The sequence below is a fragment of the Trachinotus anak genome, unplaced genomic scaffold (assembly GCF_046630095.1).
Source record: "Trachinotus anak isolate AG129_WGS33_773 ecotype Australia unplaced genomic scaffold, CSIRO_AGI_Tana_v1 ptg000008l, whole genome shotgun sequence".
In the NCBI taxonomy this organism is placed as follows: Eukaryota; Metazoa; Chordata; class Actinopteri; order Carangiformes; family Carangidae; genus Trachinotus; species Trachinotus anak.
In genome coordinates, this window is record NW_027273859.1 from 9,783,692 (window position 1) to 9,802,273 (window position 18,582).

The 18,582-nt window shown below is 40.2% G+C and overlaps 1 protein-coding gene across 1 annotated transcript; it reads right to left on the reverse strand.

Moving 5' to 3' along the window:
* Positions 1-1,180: 1,180 nt before the first annotated feature.
* Positions 1,181-10,861, reverse strand: tmc1 (transmembrane channel-like 1). Its single transcript, XM_071484162.1, has 20 exons — positions 10,825-10,861; positions 9,196-9,219; positions 8,289-8,751; positions 7,986-8,180; positions 7,774-7,864; positions 7,584-7,665; positions 7,240-7,346; positions 6,817-6,915; positions 6,501-6,643; positions 6,276-6,420; positions 5,983-6,177; positions 5,444-5,623; positions 5,206-5,358; positions 4,445-4,573; positions 3,930-3,997; positions 3,538-3,777; positions 3,334-3,459; positions 3,132-3,210; positions 2,476-2,608; positions 1,181-2,307 (listed from the first exon to the last, which is right to left on the reverse strand). Exons 1-20 carry the CDS (start codon positions 10,859-10,861, stop codon positions 2,084-2,086), a joined length of 2,913 nt encoding a protein of 970 aa, XP_071340263.1. The 3' UTR covers positions 1,181-2,083.
* Positions 10,862-18,582: the final 7,721 nt, after the last annotated feature.

Genomic DNA, 18,582 nt, shown 5'->3' on the forward strand with positions numbered 1-18,582 from the left:
GGGGTTATGTGAATGCAGGCTTGTACCTGAAAGACAAGCTAAGCCTTTGTGGTGGGGGCCCTTCATGTCCTCCTCATTGAGCCCCTGCTCTTGCTCCTCCTTCTCCTGGTTGTCCACTTCCTGTAACTATTCAATTGCTTCCTTCCCATTGTATTGTACTTAGGCTCGGAGAAGGCCTAGATGCATTTATTCTGAAGATCCAATATCTAAAAAGGGTTGAACTTTCCATCAGTTCACACCGAGGCTCAGTGCCAACCTTTGCTCTCCAAAGAAAAACTGGGCACCATCCAAGCAGTCAAATCACGGTTCATCAATGTCTCAATCCTCCCTTCATTACTGTTAGTGAATAGGAGATGCCCCTTGTGGTACAGCGGACATTGAGATATCCGGTAATGTGCAACCTGTCATGGCTCAGTTTTCTGCCACATTGTAACAGTGTGGAGTGAGACTGAGATGCAGCCAAAACACAACTCCAGTAGGAGGGTGAAACAACGGGCATCTGGGGTTTGGTATTACCTGGATAAATAAGAGCAAAGTGGATTACAACAGAGTGTCCAGTATGCAGAAGAGATGGAGGGTTTACTTGTCTTCTCATCAAAGTCTCCTCAGTCTTCATTGAATAACGTGACTGACACTCCTTGGCTCATGATGAAAGAATAAAGCATAGGGACGTACTTCATCCTCTGGATCTCAAATAACTGCAGAATTAATACTTAATGTTTATTTGCCATGAATTGATCATGAGCATCAGTGGAAGTGGATCTGATTGGCTCTGTGATTTAATGTCAATTGCATCATGAGCTCGTTGGGTTGTTTTCATAAATGATTTAGACACAACACTTATTCCTCAGTGTTAACCCCTATCACATAGAGTTTAAACTCAATTAAATCTGTACAGGACAAGAATTTGACTATGACCATCAATAAATTGAATTTGAGCTAAATGACATGTTGACTGACAGGAAAGCTCAGTGTCAGAATCAGCTCCTGGGACACTGGATATGGCCACGCAGTTGTCAGATTATCAGATTGTCACAAATCCGTGTTCATGAGACCACAATGAGAAGTTTTACACTGACCACTCAAGTCTAAATGTTTATCACAAGTTATATATTTTTTAATTTGTCTAAAAAAGGAAAAATATGAGTATGTTTTCCAAGTTCAGAGCTTACTTTGTGTGTCATATCTATATTATACAGCTGAAAGGCTGATTAAGATGAGTGTACAAGTCGAGCCATAGTTGACTAACTGATCTATTTAAGCCTAGCTAGCTAGGTTAAATGGCCCTAATGTCTAATGAATTGTTTAATACTCTGGCCCAGTTACAGGTTACAGCTGTGCTCAGTGTCTTTAGAGGCCAAGAGGAAAACATATGTCTTTGTGGTTTAAAGTGAGTTTTGAATATAACTGAACAAACTTGTAAGGAGATGTTAACAACCAAAGCTGAAGCGCATTTGCATTTGACATCATGTTAAAAGACAAAAAGAATGTGTAGAATTAATCAGAAATAAATGAATGAACAAAAAACAAAAAACATCCACATTTAGTTCACCTATTCCAAAAACATGTTATAAACTTTACATGTTATTACTATATTATTATAGAGTGACAAGCTGGTTTGATATGAAAGATTAGGTGAAGACCTCTGTATACACTGTAAAGATGGAAGGCAAGCAGCTGCACACCTGTCTGTCGCCACTGTAGCAAACAGACACACATATTTTTTTCTGCTGTGTATGCTCCATAGGAGGACAATTGTCGGCTTATTCACATTTCAAATTAATACTGCAGATTTTAATTTACTTATTTACTGATTGGTGGTTTCAAAAGACACTGACAGATATCAGAATAAGAACTGCTAAGCAAAATTTAAAGAAAATTATATTCTGCTCTCGTTAACGTTCATCTAGCAAACAAAGTAACAACTGCCAGTGTAATTTGAAATGCTCACAATGTCTCTTTATCATGAATGCACAGTTTCAAGTCGGCATTCTCATTACTCTCAGTTCACAGTGTCCATCGATTTCTCAGTAAAGTGCTTTGTTTTGAGTCCCATTTGCTTGTATGCTTGTTCTTCACTCCCTCAGTGTCTCTGCAGGCTCGGCACCCTGTACATCCTGGGTTCACTTTGCCGAGAGAAACCGGGCAGGTACCCAGGAGCCCTGTGGTTGCCATGGTGATGGGTCCTGGTGACAGGGTCTCTGGTGGCCGGAGGTTGGCGTTCTTGGTCTCCAGCAGGAGGAGGAGGGTTTCGTCCATTCTTACCATGATACAGCCTCTGATGACTGCTATAATTTGCATCCTCATCTGCCGAAAGAAAAGGTAGAAGTAAGAGAAACGTATCAGACGTGGGCAGAAAATAACACAGCTTATTACCATACAAAAGAAAGTAAATGAAGGAAGAATAAGATTCATCTTTTTATCCTGTGGTAAAAATCTTTTCCATTCCATTTCATTTGTATTTAAAATTCTCACTCTCTTGGTCTTGTAGTGAAGCATTGTTATTTTGTTGCACTGCAGCCTGTGATCCTGCTTTTCTGGCCTCCTCTAGATCCATTTGTGCCTTCAGCACTGCTCGTTTGTTCTTCTTCTTGTTTTCCTCATTTTGCTTGAAAGGGAAAATAAGCAACAAAAAAAAAAAAAATTATGAGTTTAGAAACATAGAAAGATGCATAAGAGAATGTAAGAATCAGTTCTTAGATGAAACAATATTAATTCTTTTATTCAGCTTCTGCATTTGGCAACACAGCGATGAGTGTTAATTGTCAACACTGGTTTTTGGACACATATGAGCTGTTGTTCTGTTGCCATCTGCTGGAGTGATGATACTAATACAACTGTAATGGTCACAATAAGAAACCACTGTGGCCTCAAGTGGTGTATTTGTGCATCACAGTGTCAGGAAGTTTCAAAGGTGCTGAAATGCATTGGAAAAGCAAATGTGGAGGACAAACAAATAAGAAACATAAAAGTTCCTGAGGATTTCTCTCCTTTACTTGCCTAGAAATTCAATATACTATAGTATATAAATATGAGTGTCATAGATTTGGAAATTTTGGAAATTGTTCCAGTGTATTCAAAAGAACCTAAAAGATAAAGTACTTCGAAAAACAAAATCTATGTCATGTTACCACTTGTAGTTTTTTCTTCAGTTCCACATTCGCTTCTTTGTAGCTTTTGGATGTGGATTGTAAGTAATAGATGGCTAGTCTGAAAAATAAAATAACAGATTATTATCACCAAAGAGGCTTAAACTTTACCACTAAAAGGAAATTGTGCAAACATGTAAAATATCTTTAATTGTGCAAAATATAGTGACATTTGCTGACTCACACCATAAGCAACATGAAGGGCAGCACCAGTCCAGGATTAGAGGCATAGCTGAACACCTTACTAAACCAGGCAGGGAAGTCTGACTCCAGCGTCTCATGGATCACATCAAACATACGTTTTTTTCCACTAAGAAGAAAAAATATGATAGTGACAGAGTCAAGTAATTGAATTTTAAAACCAGATCCCTTGAACAAGCATCATTACCTGAAGGGCCCACAGTCAAAGGAAGGGGGAATAGTGACGATGGTGTAGATGGCAGGCAGAGTGGACAGGAAGAGGATGACCAGCAGCATGGCCATGTAAAAGTTGTTGGAGCCAGAGGCCTTGAAGACCCTTTCCTGCGGCACATTACAGCACATCACGGCCCAGCATTGCAGGTACATGGACACATGAAGCCGGAGGACGTTCAGGGCAGGTAGGCAAGGGGCATAGAAAGCACCCATCCTGGAGCAAAAGGAAAAGAGAGAGAGGAGGACAGGCTGAAAGTGCTGCTCTTCATCACTGATTAGTTTGCATTACACCACTGCTGCTAGTTGTAAATAACATTCAAAAATGAGATTTGTATAATTTAAATCCAACCAGTGTTTTTTTCTTACCATATCATTCCTTGATTGAAGATCAGGCCCAGGACGTTCCCACTGACATCAAACTCAGAGTAGGATGGCTTTCACAAACAGCAAAAAAGACAACAAGGTCAAAACCTAGTAAATGGTTGGACCACATCATAGCCTATGAGCATTCTGCCTGGTGTCAGCCGGGGTCAGCCCTTCATCTGTTTGCTTCTCACGTTTGCTCACGTATACAGTATTTTAGTTCAGGCAAATTTCCAATGAAGCTGTTCTCATTTACATGTTTTTCTTTCTATCTTTTGTCAGACAATAAGACAAGTATGAAATAGTGAGTCTCACAGTGAAAGTTTGAAGCAACAGAATATTAGGTGTTTCTACACACAGTCCTTTTTAAATGAACCAAACTCAGTCCTGTTAGAGTGTCCTGTTGTCGCCATTTAATTTTCGATTGTGGCCCTGAATGCCTAATTTTTGTATAGTGTGTGTGTGTGTGCGTGTGTGTGTATATTTCAATGTCATCAGTTAGAAAAGATGACTCTCACAAATCCGGCCTCCAGGTCCCAACACCAGCAGTAGTTGAGAAAACGAACAAGTACAGCTCTCAGGAAGTCACCGATCAACAGCGTGATGTAGGTTGTCATGGTATCAGATATGATCAGTCGGACAAACTCCTGCATAGGATGACGCAATCATATATGTTAAATTTGTATATATAAATATTTAACAGCAATTATAAATTGTAATGGTATAGATAATTTAAAAGGAAGAATAAATCTTTTTCATGTTTGCATCATGATGATCACATGAGGTTATACTCTTTCTATATTTAGGTTAGATTATGATGTGTATTGTGTATACGTTTTCTAACCATAAAATATAACTATACAGTATGTCCTATCTAATATAAAATACACTGTGTTTTTATCTGTGGTAACCTTTGTTTTTTTCTCACTTTCTATCAAAGATTTCTAAAAGCAATAGAATGTCATCAGAACATATCTCCCTCAGAAATCATTGTTAAATACAATTTTAATTATGGTGTCAAGCAACGCAATGCACTCTACTACCTGTGCCATGTTTGTGTTGATTGACAGACAAAGACTTGAAAAGCAGCATTATGAGATAAAATGATGATGAAAATGTAAAATGTAAACTGACTTTGCTGAAATCAGATTTTATATTACACATTTTGTTTGTATTCATTCATTTCATAAGCAGTCACTTTGAGTATCTGCAACTTTATGCTGCAACAACAATTACGTCACACAGTTACATAATAGTTTATAAACACATGCACACTGACCTGCCCCACCATGGTCTCCCAGCAGGGCCCTCTGGGTACATCAGCAGGTTGGATAGTGATGGGTGGAGCGGTGCTGTTTTCTGATACTGTGCCGTTGTAAAGACTGGCTTCCCACATGGTTATATTAAACTTTACTATCTTTTCCTCTTCCCTCTGAGACACACATACATACACTTGATATTAATTATAATGTAACATTACAAAAGCATCTCCCACACCTACTCACACTAGTTCTCACTTTGAGGTTGATCTCATCCATGAGTGCAATGATAAAAGTGTAGAGATTTCCCAAGAAGAGGGCAAAGATGCGACCCAGCTGCCACTGCAGGGCGACACGAGGGTGGTAGTTCTCCAGGGTGCTGATGACGTCAAACAGCATGGGGCAGAACATCCCCAGTAATGACATGACCATGTTTACCTGAGAAACACATGGGCCTTTAGACTCAAAAAGGCTCATATCACATGTGAGGACACTAGAGTGTAGCCTCTTTTTACCCAGTATCTAATGTCTATCTGTCATACAACAAAGTATACTCAAATCAGTCAACATGCAACACACTAAAAAGCTTAGACTTTTGAGTGCACTATTCCTCCACAAAGTAACGCACAAAGGGGAAGGGAGAAGTTGCTACTCCTAAAATTACAGTGTGGTGTAAATGCTTTAAACCGATATATCTTATGAACGTGTTTTCTTGGCTGCTACTAAATTAATACACATATTGTACTTTTTGCCTCTGCATTCTGTCTCTTTAATTCCCTGTCTCTCCATCTCTCTACCTCATTCCTCTCCCACCAGGTGTGATTCTCCAGTCCATCTAGGGCAAACTTCTGAGAGCGCCGCACTACAAAGTAGATGAGGTATCCACTTCCTGCTAAGCAGCACAAGACCAAGAAGTTGGCCAACACCCGCAGAAAACGAGTCAGATGGATGTTGTCATCCTTATGGTTCTCTTGCTCCTCTAAGATTGCCTCCTGGAGAGGAAGAAGGAGGGATATAGCAGGCTATAGATTATTCTATTATAAATGGCATCACTTACTATAGTGGAGCACCAATTGTCAGCTGCACTGACCTTGAAACTGGTGGTGATGGACGCAAACTTATTGTCGGCAGTTTCAGGGTTTCCTATCAGGTAGTCCCAGCTGGTGAACATCTTCCAGCAGAAATTAAAGCTGTTATCATCTCCAACCCCCGACTCATTTGCATTACGGGCCATCCTTTAATCAGAAATAGTCACAGATTCAGTAAAACATTGTGCCTCAAGGAGAATAATTGCTTGTAGTCATAGTAAACTCACGTTCTTATGACCACCATATAGCTATAGGCCACTGTTCCCACACCAACCAGGAAGTACGACAGAGGCATACGGAACTTAAGCCAGCCAATGGCACGCTGGTTGTTGTAGTAACCATAGAAGAGGACTGAATACTGAGCATAACCCTGTGGATACAAATCATAGATGCAGTAAAGTCACATTCTCACTGATTTTCTTCCAGAGCGGTGGGCCACAATACGTCTTTATTTAAAAACTGGCAATCAGAAATATGTAACAAAACAACATATAATGCTGTTTAAAGTGGGAGAGGTGAGCATGACACATGTTGTCAACTGACCCCACAATCCCATAAAACAGCAAAATCCATGGCACTGGCCTCCTCAGCCCTGGGGACAGTCTTTCTTGGGATGCTGCCATAAGGCCTCCCCATTAATGCCTGTAATAATGTAATAAAGCAGTATTTCAGTATTTCTACATGAACTAGTAGGGTTGACAGGAAGATGAAATTGTGTACAAACGGCATAAAAGGAGAGCAGCATATAGATTGAGAAGAAATAGGGCCCAGAATCGAACCTTGAGGTACACCACAAGAAAAGACAAGGAAATAAAGCTAATGCCTGCCAGAGAGATATGGCATAGCAATAAACAGGGCAGAGGAGGGTTATTAGAAAAAAGCTTAAAGCGTGCAAACAAACAGAATGAACTAAGAACTAACAGCAAATGCAATACAAGGAAACTATGAAGAAAATAGGTGCCGTACCTCTGGTACCATAACCAGGCCAAAGGTCAAACAAAACAAGATCATGTTAATGCCATACATCCACCTCAGGAAGATAAAGTAAGAGGCGACTGAGGAGCCAAAATGACCTGAGAGTCAGAGGGAATAAATATGAGGATGATCATTATACTAATACTCAACTCTAAAAGCAAGGAAACTTAATGTGAGGCCTGCAAAACCTGTGAACAATATGTACATCTATTACAAAACCATACAAACTTTGGCTTGCAGAGTTTTATTATACTTGTTTAGTCTTGAAAACTGGAAATGAAACCAATATTATGAGGGAAAACGAGTATATTGGAAAAAAGATAAACCAAACCTACTTTCAATCTCCTTTATTTTCATCTCCCATGGAATACAAGCAGTTTTGAAGTTTTCAAAGTCCCGTTGGAACTTCATCCATTTCTAATGAAAAGCAATAAATGAGATGGAAAAAAATGTATCACATTTACATGTATTACTTTACATCATTTAAGTGATATTATAAATAAATCTAAGTCAGTGATTCCTTGCCTTGGTCATCATGACCTTGTAAGCATAGAGTTTCCTGCCTTTCCCTTTCCCCAAAGCTCCCTCATATTTCTCTACAAATTCCTGAGACTCCCTGTAAGAAAGCAGGCATCTGATTAAAAGATTTATATGTGACATGTTGAATTGCAGGCGAGAGCTCGGGGGGATCTGATCATTTCTGGATCCTATTTTTATCAAAAAGAAAGTAAAGTTACCGTAAAGTGAGGAGTTTCTTTTTCATTGGCCAGGGTTTCCCCCTCAGACTTTGGATCAGTTTCTTCCTCTCGTCCACAGCCTCCTTCAGCTTCTCCAGCTCCTCCGGTGACAGAGACTCTGGCTTCAACTCTTTTTCCTCATTGTCCTCTTTGTCATTGTCTTCATTGTCTACCTCACTTGTCTCCTGTTCTGAACTGAGGCATAAAGAGTAGCGTGTTTATTGCCTATGCACCTTTCTTGTGAGCGTGATACTATAGTTTTCCTAAGTACAAATAAGGTGAATTTGCAAGATAATGCTTTACCTTGTTTCAACTACTTTCTTGTGCTTTTTCTTCTTCGCTACCTGTGTTTTCTCTTTTGCTGTACGTTTCCCTCGATACTCTTCTTTCTCTTCTTTTTTGGCACTTCCATGTTTCTTTTTTCCCTTGGCATTTCTGTCTAGAGCTTCTACCTCCCCATCCTCCATTTTTCTTGTTTTTTCATTTTTGATATTCTTCCCTGTTTTTGCTGTCTTGCCACTTTTTATTTTGAGCTGCTCCTCGTCTTTCGCTCCCCCTTTTGCTTCTCGATCATTCTTTGTTCTCCTTCTTCTGCCCCTTTCTTTTCTGGTCTGCAATTCCTCTTCCCCTTCACCTGCTTCTTTGGACTCTCCTTTCCTTCTCCCATTTACCCTCCTCTTTTTCTCTCTCTCGCCATCCCTTCTTTTTCCTCGGTGTCTTTCCCTCTCATGTTCCTCTTGAAAAGTAGAAACCTCATCTTCATCACCTGCAGTGAAAACATAGATGCTGGGTTTATTCAGTGGTTGAATAAGCATTAACGTGCTGCACAGATCATTCACACACACATCCGCCTCTCTCTGTGGTGTTTTAAACCCAAGTATCCTACAGTATTAAGAAGTCCAAGTGTTATCCAAGTGTAATAATCCTGTGATAAATGTGGACACAGGTCATGACAGAGGGGCAAATGGGAGTGTACATAATATTATACAGGACTGGGTGTGAAAAAGAAAAGACCTCCAGTGGATGAACTGGTAGAGCAGCAAGGCCAGATGTGTATAATGGTAGCAACAGAGACAGTGGAGTTAAATATACACTAAAGACAAAAAAGAAAGAAGACTCTTCTGCCTCTCCTGTGCTTTGTAAAGTAGAAATAGTCTGAACTACTTGATGATTCAGTGATAAATGTTTTGATATAAGAGAACCCACCCACCTGCAAACTCCAGCCCAACGTCAACTGTGGAACAGACATAATTTTACTGTACAAATTAAAAAGTTGAAAATTTGTTTTCTAGTTTTGAATTTTTAAGTTAATTCGTTTTTTTACATGAACTTCTTTTGTTAATTTTCTATTTCTATTTTCTTTGTGAAAATAACCATATCTGTAGATTACATTCTCCGGAAGCTTGTGATGCCTCATGAGCAACAGTGTCAAATCCTTGCATCTTTTGCTGCATTGCCTACTGATGCAGTCAGACCCTGAGAAGTGCTATTAAATAAGGCATTTATAACTTCTTACTCTTCATCATGGTTAACATTGTTTTCATTTTTATTACAGAGATGACCACTCAATTAACCTGAAACACATGTAAAACAAGACAAAACAGCCTCATCCCTATTTCTTCAAAGGCTGTTGAGTTAACTGTGTTTCAAACCAATTTGATTGGATGAGTCAAGTGAACAATCAGTTGGACATTTATTCAGCTCGCTCCAGGACTTTATAAGTTCTGAAAGTGAACTAGACAAATGTGAGCTGATCTGAAGTTAGCACTGGTGTAATCATAAAAGAAGAGGTCACTTCTTATAATTCACAAAGCTTTCCAGTAGAAGCTTTCGTTTTGTTTTACACATAGTTGTATTGCATTGTTTCTTATATTTAAGATAATAACTATATAAGATAATGAGCGACTTTGTTTTCAACTTAGTGTTGTGCAAAAAAGCTTGGATAGAAAGTATTCATGTTAATATTATTAGACTTTTTAAATGATAAAATATGTATCACATGTAATCACCTCCATGGCATTACCAACCCCTATCTCCTGTAATGGCCTCAACGTTATAAACCCAGTCCATTTTTTTTATATCTTCAATACAACCCTGACCCCTTTCACTGGCAGAGCTTAGCCTACCTTATTGTGTACCTGCCACTATTGTCCTGCCTTAAAGGGGGATAAAGAGGACAACAAAAAGGACCACTGACAGTCTGAACAGATATTTATGTAGTGGGCCCTTTGATGTGTGTCCTTAGTGTAACCGGAGTGGCCAGCACACAGGTCATTACGGCCATGTGCAGCAGAGGGACACAAAAGAGACAAACAATGGTCTAATGAAGGGAGACGGGGTGGCTAAGCCCACAAGGATGGGGGAGACAGCCAGAGGCCAGAGGCCAGCTCCCAAATATGCAGCAGAGTGAGTGGGATGGAAGAAAGCAGTTTATAAATATGTTTGTGGTGGTGGATGGCTGGACTTTCATTGAACATTAAACTCAGTGGAAGTTGTGGCATTGTTTTAATTTGGATGTTCTGTTCATATAACTGAACATAAGGCTTCATTAAACTCAATAAATTAGGACAGTTTTGTCCAAAAATAGGCTAAAAGAGTTATCACAACTATATCATAAACACACTACTAAGACAGATACCAAAGGGCCTTTTTTATTAAAATAATTAGTAATATTTTCTCCAGATGAACATGTTGCCATAAACTAAAAAGTTAAGATAATTTATAGCAGATTATGCATATATAAAATGAATGCCTTCTACAAACAAAGTCCTGGGTCATAAAACATGAAAACCAGAATAGCAATTTGGTCATGAAAATATAAAGATGGTCATGGTCTTACTGTCATTCTCAGATGTGATCAGACTGTCTCGAGGCATCTTCCTCTCATGGTCCTGTGTCTGCTACAAGAGTCGTCCCAGCATCCAGGGGCGCTGAGGTGATGTGAGGTGGAACTGAAGCCGCAGGGTTTGAGTGGTCTCTCTCCTACTGCATCTTTACAGGGAGGGATGCAGTGTGTGAGCATGTGTGTGTGTGTGTGTGTGTGTCTGCGTCTGTGTGTGTGGAGGGGCTGGTACATGATGAGTAAGTCGCATGAGAAGTTTACTTTTTCCTCGCCACCCATCGACCCGAAACAGGGACAATGACAGCATGGAAACCCTAGAGCCACGCAATTTCACTAGTGATCAATTATTCAAAACAGTTATGACTGCCTTTATGCAGCTGTGTATGTGTGTGTGTGTGTTTGTGAATGTTTATGAATGTGTGTGTGTGTGTGTGTGAGGGCTGTGATAGCAGCAGGTCTAAGTGAGGGTCATGGCTTTTTTGTTTTCATTGTATCATAACAGATGACTCAGCTGCCGATTTTGTTAATTCACATACCCATCAGTTATAATCCCTCTGTTTAAACATACTCACTCACAACCTCATCATTTCTGAATGAGCATCTATGGCTAAAAGTATTGATCTGTGTAAAGCACCAGTAGAGAGGTGGATAAAATGGGACCATGATACTGATCCCTGACAAACTGTTTCTTTAAAGTTGTTTTTCTTTTCTCTTATTTGCTTTCAATAACTGTCTCACAAGTTTGTGTAAAAATGACTGCGGCATCATTCAGTCTGTTATTTAATGGCAATTATTTATCAATGAGGTGTGCAGATGTTTCAGGATATAAAGCCATTCCTCTGTCCCTGTCATATGATACTAAAATAAAGGCCAAAGCTGATATTTTACAGTGTGGTGAAGAATATGAAATGGGACACAGATATTGTCTCAGTCTCAGACTCAGTCAAGTAATATGTGTTGTTGTTGTTTTTTTACCATTAAGGGTAAGGTTAGTGTAAGGGTAGAGTTTGGGTATGTAATGTACTTTTCACTTAGATAGATGTTGCATGTTGTTGCATTGTTGTATTAATTCCTTGGAGACTTACCCCAACCTGAACCAAAAGAGATAAAATGTAATGTTTACATTCAAGAAGCCTGTGTGAGCAGAGAAAAAACCTTGGAAACATTGGAGTTAATGTAGGATGAAATTTCTGGAAATTGTCATCTTAAATTCACATCCAAGCATGGTGTCAAACTGACATGACTAAAAAAGTGAGGCCATCGTGCTGTGCAAAGAGTTACAGCACGTAAAGAGAAAAGCAAAAAGGTGAGCTCCAAGCCAATAAACCTGTAGGGGGCAGTGTTGCTCTATAGTGGTATGTGTAGGAACAGACACCTCTGCCTTGTATAGATGATTTTTATATTTAACTGACTTGTTTTCTGCATGTGTATCTGTGTATGTTTGTGTTTGCACGTGTGGAGGATGCCTGAAGCATAACAGACATGAAAGTATGTTTGTGTACACGCACATCAACTCGTGTGTGCTGTGGAGGAGAGAGAGTAAGAGAGAGATCAGTTTCCCAGTGCTAAAGTTAGCTGCAGCTACAAGGAATCATTGAACAGGGAGCTGATGGAGGTCATCCAGGCCACTTGAGCAGAGAGTAGCATAGAAACAAACTGCAGCAACTGCAAGATGCATCTGACTGTAAATGGACACATCACTGCAATGCAGCTAAGATGATTACCAAGGGGATAAATTACAGGCAACCAAAACTATAAGAAGAAGCAACAGGAGATAAAACTCACAGTGATACAGGGCACAATATTATTTGATATATTTAAAGGTTGGTCCACCCAAACAATGAGGAATGATACAAGTTTACCAAATTTAGACTTTGTGAAGTCTGAGATTTCTGCCTCCAGCCCAAATTACGGGTAGGAATGTATTTGTTTGGGATGTTTTTCCAAAAAGTCCCGGTTACTGTAATCCACAGTTTTCTACCAAAAAAATAGTCCCTGGGGAAATGAATCCAAAACTAGCCGCATGGCGAGATATAATTTTAACCCTAACCCTTTAAGTTCGAGTGACCAAACAGACCTTTGGTGGAGTAGCATTTGTATAGTTGTTGTGGCCTTAAAGGTACATGCAGCGTTTTAATGCACACTTTTCAAGTTATTAATTATGTGAAACTATGTGAAGCTTAGTATGTACATTTATGTGGCTACATATCTGAAATGTGTAATACCTTTAAACTAATGGATTTTTAAAGTGTATATGCAGAACAGGGAAGCAGAATGGGAAAAAGAGGATTATTGCAGTCGTGGTGTAAAACTGACAAACTGCTTAAACAAATCTAATCATGAGTTCATTTGAGTCTGTGCGTTTTGTCCGAGTCTGTTCTGATAAGTGTGCCTCGGTGTACATACTGGTGTCTGTGCTGTGTTTTAGTGTTTTTTGGTAAAACACTGAAATCATTTGTAGCTATCAGCGTGCAGACGTTAGACAGTGATTCATCCATCTGTTGGCATGATAAAAGGCTAGTGAGCCCTGCAAAGTGCCTGCATGTACAATGAGTCAAATGGCAGCTCTGCAACAGATGATCAGTCTGTCACCATGCTCCCTGCCCTCTAATGCAGGTCAGAGAGGCAGGAAAAACAGCACAGACTCAGGATGTCTGTCGAATTAGGTTTAAAGGCATTGTGCTGTACCTTGCTAAAAATAAACGTCAGAAGTTAACAGAAAAACATACTGTATCAGAAGGGTTGGGAGTCATCATGAGCAACAATCTACAAATTTTTTTTTTTTTCAAGTCAAAGTGCACCAGGAGAGACATAAACATATGCACAAACACTGTCTATATAACTCACTCTTCCTGTCCTTCTCAGCCAATAACAATCAACCGGTGAACTTTGTCTAGCATTAACGTCTCCTCAGCTGTTGACGTTGAAGGTAAAGCAGCGGGGTGTTGTGGCCACGAGGGTGAAACCTGGCTTGTTTTTGTCAGAGGGAGAGAGAGAGAGAGAGAGAGGGAAGGCAGCTGAGAGGGGAGCGCAGGTACTCAGGTGTGGCTCAGACTATAAACACATTTTTGCCTGGGGGATTCAAAATGGGACAATCTTTGCGAACAGAGACATGTCATTAAAAACATCTAAAGCACACAGTATTATGTGCATTTTCAGTGTGATACAGACTGTTTATCTGGAAGACTGTCTGGGATGATTGATGGCTTCTGAGGAGAGGTTAGACTTGTTTTTTCAGTTTAAGAGAGTTTGCAAGAAAACAGACTTCTAAAAAATACTGCTGCTGGAATTTCACCCTAGTTTAATATCAAGTCATTACAATTTCCATAAAGGGGGAATAAGAAAAAAACAGAACATAGTCAATCTGAAAGTCACAAGTCTTTACTTTGAAACATAGCAGTTGCACAGCTGGGTTTTTTTTCCCCTCCTTTGTTTTCCCCTTCACTAAATTCCTTCTTCCTGTTTCTGGGTGTTTCTCATGAGGAGGACTGACCTTTGCGCCACAGTATGGGAGAGCAGGAAGATAGAAATTTCAGCCGTCAACATATCAAGAGCAAGAGAAAAAACGAAGTAAATAGAGAGTTTACATGGATGGAGGAGGAGGAGAAGTGTGTTGCTCAATTTTGTACACCGTGTCCATGGCACAGCTACAGATAGACAGTGTGTAGGTGTGAGTGAGAAAAAAAAAAGGGAGAGCATGGTAAGTATGCGTGAGTAAAACAGCGTCATTAAGCAGGGAGGCAGGCCATGTCAGACTATGGGTAGTGCGAAGGGAGGGGCTTGGCTCCTGCAATTGACAGATTAAACAGGCGGAGGCGTGGCTTGTCCTTGCAGACAGAGAAGCACGTGGCTAGACCCGTCTGCACGAGGGAGCAGCAACAAAGACCAGCCAGTCCAGGGAACAGAACAGAACACAGGACATCTGCTGCACACACATGTACACACACACACACACACACACTGTCTCTCTTTCACACATGCACTCACATGCAGGGGTTCACATTTGTTCACCACAGGCAGGACATGCAGTCACACATATAGTCTCATATATCAGCTGCAAAGGACAAACCCACACGGCAATATGAACGCGTGCTATATGCATATGCACTAGTTTTCTGCAGCTTTCCGAAAGAACCACACTTGCAAAAACACACACATTTAGACACACATATTGTTAGTCCAACAATCATCCAGATACCCATGTAAGGCGAAGTGTGTGTGTGAAGACGGGAGGAGAAAGGAAGAAGGAGAGAGCTTAGACAGAGAGTGTGAGCTGGGGGAGTTTGGAGGGACTCCTCCCTGGTCAGAAATAACAAGAAACACATTCATGAGAGAGGCAGAGGAGTTGTGCAGCAGCACAAGTGAGGGACTGAACGGTCAGTAGGTGCTGAATCAGCAGATCACATTCATTTGATCCCATTTTTGTGGCTCTCTATTAATCTCTCTATTGCTTTCTGTCTCTTTAGTTTCTTGTGTTTACAGCAACAACAGTGTAAAGGATTTTCAGGACCAAGGATTTTCAACAAAGCTGTCCCTCATCTCCCCTGAAGCATACAGACAGGCACCTTCTGTTCATGAAATGTTTCCAATTACTTATGTTAACACACACACCCACACCCACACACACACACACACACATACATGTGTGTTTCACCCCCTTCGTAAGAGGTTGCACGTGAAGTCGAATGTGGACAGAGCAGGGTGGGGGATCAACTTTTAAAGCAATGGTTTTAGTCAACCTCAGTGCAGAGCTTATCAAGCCCCGCACACAGTTTATGTAAATGGATAAGCTGCCATTTCCACCACCAGCCCCTTTATCAACAGTGTCTCACCACACTGACGCCAGACACAGGCAAGCTGTGCCTGTGTGTGTGTGTGTGTGTGTGCGTGTGTAGGGTGGGCCAATATCTGCCTAGTAACTACAGACAGGCTGTTCCTGATTCACATAAGTAATCCTCACACACACGCACACACACACACACACACACACAGACTGAAACACAACAATAAAGATAACTGCAAATTGTATGCATCTGTTGTCATGGCAACATCTTCACTTTCACCTGCTCACGTGTATCCATCATGGTCTTGCAGAAAAATTACAATTATCCCACCCACACACACAAACACTGCATGGTACCATAACCTACAAACACACACACTTATATGGAGGCAAAGCTATGACAGCGAAGGGGGATGGGTAATGATACTTGACACCTCCCACTCTCTCCTCAGCTGCCCCCTCCCCTCACTGAAACCCATGAACCTTCACATACTAAACAGACATACATTTCACATACACATGCTCCTTCTTTTCTGCTCTGTGCAGGGGCTGCGTTAACACAACACTCACACACACAAAGACCTCAGTGTAAAACACAGACTAGGTTTCCCCTTGCCTCCCCGACTCCCTCCCCCATGCTTTCTTTACTCACATACGAAAGGCTTTCGAGCTCATGTCGTACAATAAGTGAACCATACTATTACTCTGCCTAATACACAGAGGACAATTTGCATAAAAATGCCATATGATGAGTTTTAATAATAATGCTCTAATTTGTCCTTGCATATTAAAATCTAAAGCGTTGCTGTTGGCCTTTCAGTGTCTACCAGTATTTCTCTTGTTCACCCACATTTGATTACATTGTTTGATTACACTGTCACTTTAATCAGGGAATAATGTTCCTTGCTGTTAAAGACCCTCCCTTGCTGGTTGTAAATTGTATGCAAATTAACTACTTAAATTAACTACTTCGCTTTGATGATAATTCACTGTCATCAAAGCGAGTCTTTGTGAAAAACCTATAGCAGGAGACATCATTGACATCATGTGATATTGAATAAATTACTGAAAATTACGAGTGTGAATGTTTTGCTCACGCCCTTGTGATAATGATGACTCTTTCTTTTTCTTTTTTTTTCTCATTCCACATGGTAACTAAGAACTACTCATTTTATAGCCTGAAAATGACTCAGATAACAACTGGCCGTCCTACAGTTACGATGACTCAGATAATCACCAGCTGCCTTTAGTTCATCAAAGCTGATCAGGGTTTGTTTTTAAGCAAATATTCAGAGTACTGCTGTTGATCAATGACCAGTTGTCCTCAACTGTCTCAGTCTTTATGACCAGAGAGACAACGTTGTTCTCAATTTGTGAGGCTGTGAGGTTTTTTTTTTTGTTTGTTTTTTTTTACTGTTGATATGTTTTATTTATTTGAAAATCAGGTCACATTTACATTTTACACATTTTCCCTCCTCTTCTAATATTTTCTCCTGAAAATACCCCACTCAAGCAACACATAAATAGTACATGCATACAGCATAGACACGTCATTTACAGTAAAGAAAATGGAAATTTTTACTGTAAAAAAATCTGCTGAATTGATTAATTTATCCAGTATTAGACTCATAACATCTCTTTTTTCAGACAAATTGCCCTAAAAACATTTGAATTATACAATATGCTCCCCTTTAAAAAGTTAGGGGAAGATCAGCAGCCGTCCCCACTTTTACTTTCACCTGGCTACACGTTTTTTTTTTTTTTCATTTTCTACATGAGTTCTGGTTTGAACTGGAGCAAAACAGACTGTATTAGCCAATGGCTTTGAGGCTATACTAGTCTTTCCACGAATGCACTCACTGATAATTGACAGCATGTTCCCTTAAACACACTCACACACACACACAAACACCATGCCGTCCCACCCCAAGTATTTGTTTTCTGCTCAGCATGGCCTGTAGTGCCTGGGGATGTGTGTGACGTTACACTGACAAGGTGGAGGAATACGCTGGGACTTGTTAGGACTGCAGGGCACACTATACAGTGCACATGACACACTGCAAGGAACATGTTTTCATATTTCACAAAACTATGACTACTAGATGACATGTTCTGGTTGCTGGTGGTGTCGAATAGAGGTTAAAGTAAAACTTGCTTAAGAATAAGAGCTCACATGATTTGTATCAGGCTTTCACTAGAAACATGTTTACCACCAGGGCCGTAGCCAAGATTTTAGGGCTACTGAGAGTCCAGCGCCCCCAGTTTAATCCGATTCCCCCTATGAAAGATTTGACTGACCACCAAAAGCAGTCTGTGAAAGTTTCTTTTCACACTTTTTATATGTTCATTTCAGTGTTAATATATATTGGGCAAATTTTAACTACCTACATGGTTGTCTAAATGCTATTCAAAGCCTGCCATGCAATGCTATGCAAACAGTATAATGCCCTTATTTTAATTCATGTTTTTAGCCTAAAACAGTAAATGTAAGAATTTGGACTCTAACATCATACGTAACATCAGGGACCTCCCTTTAAAGCTCTCAGTGTGTCATTACTGTGTAACTGTAGAATATAAGCTCCTCCTCAGGTCGTTTAAAACCCCCAAATTCCCTGGAACAATACTGAGCACATGACCTTGGTGCCCTCAGTGGTAGTTACAACACTATTTGCAGCAACTGTTCACATCAGAGACCTAAATGGATTTCACAAACATTTTCTAACAGTCCATTCTGAAAATACCCTGATCTCTGAGTGCTGCTCAGCTCTTATCTTTTGTAACCTCCCACAAAACATGTTTGCTCTCTCAACATGTGTCTATGTGCTCTTATACTGTAGCCTATGTTTATCTATGTGAGGACCAATATGAGGTACAGACCTTCAGACTGAGGGCATTTTTCTAAAGTAAGGACCGTTTTGGCCTCACTTGGGCCAGATCTTCAAAGGGCTGTGTGAGGGTAAAGATTTTGTTTT

Excerpts from the sequence above, each read along its gene's own strand:
- tmc1 (XM_071484162.1), bottom strand. The coding sequence starts at position 10,861 with ATGCCTCGAGACAGTCTGATCACATCTGAGAATGACA. Across the intron at positions 6,916-7,239 it reads GCCTGGTTATGGTACCAGAG|GCATTAATGGGGAGGCCTTA; the intron begins GTACGGCACCTA and ends ACATTATTACAG. Across the intron at positions 2,308-2,475 it reads TTCACTACAAGACCAAGAGA|ATGAGGATGCAAATTATAGC; the intron begins GTGAGAATTTTA and ends TTCTTTCGGCAG.